This window comes from Physeter macrocephalus, chromosome 21 (genome assembly GCF_002837175.3).
Source record: "Physeter macrocephalus isolate SW-GA chromosome 21, ASM283717v5, whole genome shotgun sequence".
Lineage (NCBI taxonomy): Eukaryota > Metazoa > Chordata > Mammalia > Artiodactyla > Physeteridae > Physeter > Physeter macrocephalus.
The window spans coordinates 20949320-20954059 of NC_041234.1; the positions used below are offsets into that span (position 1 = coordinate 20949320).

Below are 4740 nucleotides of genomic sequence, written 5' to 3' on the forward strand. Positions count from 1 at the left end.
ACATCTATTTAATGTTTTTTACCTAGCCCAAAGTCATGGCTAGTTGGGTGACTTTTTAAAAATTGCCACTTGGGCTTCCCTGGTGGCGCGGTGGTTGCGCGTCCGCCTGCCGATGCAGGGGAACCGGGTTCGCGCCCCGGTCTGTGAGGTTCCCACATGCCGCGGAGCGGCTGGGCCCGTGAGCCATGGCCGCTGGGCCTGCGCGTCTGGAGCCTGTGCTCCGCAACGGGAGAGGCCGCAGCAGAGGGAGGCCCGCATACCACAAAAAAAAAAAAAAAAAAAAAAAAAAAAAAAAAATTGCCACTTGATAACCGATCAGTCCAAAAATTAATTCACAGTGTAAAACACCATGAATTGTACTCTTATTTGCCTCTCAGTTGTAGAAATTAGTTTCATTTCCCACTATGTTTAGTTGTGATTGGATCATTGTAGACTTTTTTTCTGTCATTTTTTGTGGTTAAAGATTTAAATTTGTTATGGAGACAAGCTTTACAGTTGACCAATGATTAGCTAATTTCTGATAATAGAAAAGGAAACAGATTGCCCCAAGGCTGCTGTTTTCATTTCCTCATGGGAGGAAGAAGCATAGCAGAGAAGAAAGGCACACTCGAGGCACTGAACCTCTGCCACCATGGGGAACTTGTTTGTGAATGAGGGCCTCTCCATCTTTGTCATTGTAAGTACCAATGAGAATGAAATTACAAATTCTCTGACTTGTCTGGGTTCTCTTGGAAATGAAAATAGAGCAAAGCTTTTTTGTTTGTTTTGTTTGAGAAATTGTGTTGAAACTGATTTATTATGTGAACATGCATCCATCTGTAAGCAGAGTGAGTCCATTCTTCCAAACTAATTAATGGAAAGAATGTCTGGGGGCTCACTTCACCTAGTTTATTTCTGGAGTTTTTAGGAGTAATAAATTAGCCAGCATTTCACAGTGGGAGTAGAAGACATTTCATGCTAGTGATCCTTGAATCTGAGTTGCTTATTAATGTTTACTCAGAGGCAAATTTCTCTATTTTTTATGTATTTATACCACCTAAAAATGGGCAATTGAAATTTTATACAGTTTTCCAAATAACAAATGCAAGACTGGCTCATGTATGGGAAATTGGCCTTTATTTCAGTAATTACACCAAAAATAATTGAAGTTCTCAATTTTCTTTTTTAAAAAAGTATCTTCTTTCCTCTGAGGTAAACTTTAGTTATTTGTGAGGTTTTTAAAAATTTAAGGGAAGGGAATTGAAAAAAAACTATCTAGACACATATGTATAGCGTATATATGATATATATTATATTTAGCTGAATATAAATCAATATAATCTGTCTTGAGAAACAATTTTTGTAAGTAAAGATATGGCTAATTTTCGAACAGACATGATGATTTCTTTAGTTTTTAACATAACATAGATCAACTATTTTTTTAAGATAGTGGTCTCAGCAAAGCAATCACGGACAACTGGGAAGATAGAAATGTGATTTATAAGTAGCTTTTCCAAAGAGCCAATTAAAGTATTACCCAGATGTTAAAAAGAACACTTATGTATGAATTTTTTGAAAGAATTTATCATGAAGTAAATATGACTCTTTGAGCTGTAGAGGTAGAGAGAAATGAGTGGCACAGATAAAATAAAAATCACAAATATTTTGTCATTAAAAAAAAATTAAGCCAAATCAACACTCTAATGCAATACAGAATTGTTCTGAGGACTCCAAGCTGTTAAGTTGATTTCTTATCCCCATTTGAAGAACAGATTACTCCTATAAAAAGTAAGTTCAAATATATACACTTTTAGCTCTCACCACAGTTTTCCCCGGGAAGTGACCTCTAAAAGTGAAGACACAACTTGGAAGGCAAGAGTAAAAATGACAAGGTTAGGAAATGGAGAAGTGGTTTTAGTACCTTCTTTATAAAGAGAGACTATTCTCAAGCATCGAAGGACATCAAATAGCCTCAAAGCACAGTTAAGAACAGATTGCTACTGTGGAGCTGAAGGTGGAGGACTGGGTAGAGTCATCATTTGATGCAGTCAGTGCTTGCGATGAAATGAGCAGTCACAATCTAGAAGGAGCTCCCTTTTTAAAAAAAAATCCCATGCCTCTCATTCCCTCATTGATGCTGAATATTACCTCTTTCAAAAGTGAAGCAAAACTTGTCAGGTAGAATTAAAGCCTTGTCATTTTAGCTGATGAGACCTCCACTAGCTGGGGCGGGATGCTGTGTGGCAGAGAGAGGTAATCACACCTGTGAGAATCAAACGCAAAGTCCTGCTGGTGCAGGGGACAGCATAGGAACAGATTCCTTTCCCTTCTCTTTGTAAGAAGAGTCACCTGCTGTCATCTATCAATCTAAAAGGAGGAGAGAGAAAGGAGGGGAGATAGACAGATAATAACTCGGCATACTGCCCAAGTAGTATAACAATCACAGGGGACAACACAGGGAGGAAAGTTTAGTTACAGAGAAGTGTAGTGATCCTCTTGCAGGAAGGAGCTGGCTTTGTAACCACCTTAATCAAAGGCTGTACTTGGGGAAGTCCTGACCCTGGTCTGACTCTAAACTGCTGTGAAATCTACCTGTTGAAACATGAAAACTTCACGCAACCACTTCTGTTTGTGCAGCTGGTATGGCTGGGCATGAACGTCTTCCTCTTTGTCTGGTACTACCGGGTTTATGATATTCCAGATAAGTTCTTCTACACTCGAAAACTTCTTGGGGTAAGTATAAGTTCCATCTCCCGCAGTATTGACTGGCTCCCATGTCTAATCAGAGATTCTTGTTCCTATTCCTTTTAACATTTTAAAGAAATATTCTGACCAACCCAAAGAGCACCATCGGCCTCACTCCCTCCATTGCAACCCCCTGAGCAAGAGTCTTTAGGCCTTCCAGTGTGGGACAGACAGAAGTGTGGCAGAGGGTCCCAGCAGCATCCTTCCCCTCCCAAGAACTACTGTGCTACTGTTTAGCTTGAAGGAGAAATCTAATACTGACTCCGGAATGGATGGCCAGGTTGGAAAGATCGATTCAGGGGTGACACAGGTGGCACAAGTGGGACGTCCTATATTCTCTAAATCATCCGATTCCTACTAACTTTTGTGCATGAAAAGCCCTGCTCCTAATGACATGTTATGAAATAATCTTCAGGAAATAAGCCTCTCCCTACATATGGAGCCTTTGAGGAACTTGCCCAAAGATCACGTTCTTTGACTCGACTGGCAGAGCAAAGGCCCCTGACTTTTCTTGGGTCCAATAACTTCTCAGTTTCCTGGAACTGCCAGGGCTCTTCTTCATCATAAATGAAAATAAGAAAATAAGTACAATTATGACTGCCCCCAGAGGATATCATTTGTTACATCATACTGAAACCATTACTTAATAATACTAATTATAACATGTATTATACATCATATGCATAAATAATTATAACATATAACTACACTACATTATTATAATTGTTGTTAACTTATTCAGGTTGATGCTGAAAAGGATGATTTCCCTTTGCATTTTCCTCCTCCAAAATATGCAACTTCTTTAGGGATTACAAAGAACAATTATAATGCCAAAGCATTACACCATACGAACTTAGTTACTGTTGTGGTTAGTCTATGTGCTAAGAAAATCTTTACAAAGACCTAATTTCTATACTGAACTCTAGATAATGACATGCATGCTTAAATATTTAGGAGGAAGTGAACCGATATCTGCAACTTACTTGGAAATGCATCAAAAATAAGATGTGGGGCTTCCCTGGTGGCACAGTGGTCGAGAGTCCGCCTGCCGATGCAGGGGAGGCGGGTTCGCGCCCCGGTCTGGGAGGATCCCACGTGCCGCGGAGCGGCTGGGCCCGTGAGACATGGCCGCTGGGCCTGCGAGCCATGGCCGCTGGGCCTGCGCGTCCGGAGCCTGTGCTCCGCAACGGGAGAGGCCACAACAGTGAGAGGCCCGCGTACCGCAAAAAATAAATTAAATAAATAAATAAATAAAATAATAAGATGCATTGATGGATGGATAGAGGGATGGATAGATGGATGGAGAGATGAATAGACATGTGCTAAAGCAACCACTGTAAAATGTAAAAGGTAGAATCTTGGAGATGAATCAACAGGTATTCATTATGAAATTATTTCAAATTCTCTTTATGTTTGAAAGTATTCATAATATTTATTTTAATCTGGCCCTTGCTCCCCACCCCAACATTTTATTCATTTATGATGAAGAAGAGCCCTGGCTCTGAAGGACCTTCCTTCCCAGATAACTTGGTGTCTCTTGAGTGTGGGCCTCGTGCTGGGAAGCCTGGGGGAGTGGGTGTAGGCAAGTGGGGCGGGCGGTGTCCTGGGTGCACAGGAGTCACCCTGCTTCTTATCCTGCCTTTTCCAGTCAGCGCTGGCACTGGCCAGGGCCCCTGCAGCCTGCCTCAATTTCAACTGCATGCTGATTCTGCTGCCAGTCTGTCGAAATCTGCTGTCCTTCCTCAGGGGTTCCAGTGCGGTAAGAACCAACATTTACAAAGTTTGAGTTCCTCAGAATTTCGAAGGCCATCAAGCTCAATGCCCCCCCCTTTTTTTTTTTAACATCCTTATTGGAGTATAATTGCTTTACAATGGTGTGTTAGTTTCTGCTTTATAACAAAGTGAGTCATCTATACGTATACATATGTTCCCATATCTCCTCCCTCTAGTGTCTCCCTCCCATCCTCCCTATCCCACCCCTCTAGGTGGTCACAAAGCACCGAGCTGATCTCCCTG

General features: G+C 41.3%; 1 protein-coding gene across 1 annotated transcript in view; it reads left to right on the forward strand.

Annotated features, from left to right (window-relative positions):
- The first annotated feature begins 395 nt into the window (after window positions 1-395).
- The window catches only part of CYBB (cytochrome b-245 beta chain), a 34161-nt gene continuing 29816 nt past the window's right edge, over window positions 396-4740 (forward strand). Inside the window, exons 1-3 of the mRNA XM_007127767.3 lie at window positions 396-676; window positions 2617-2712; window positions 4373-4483. Coding sequence (XP_007127829.1) covers window positions 632-676; window positions 2617-2712; window positions 4373-4483 — 252 coding nt within the window. The 5' untranslated portion in view covers window positions 396-631. The remainder of the gene's footprint in view (window positions 677-2616; window positions 2713-4372; window positions 4484-4740) is intronic.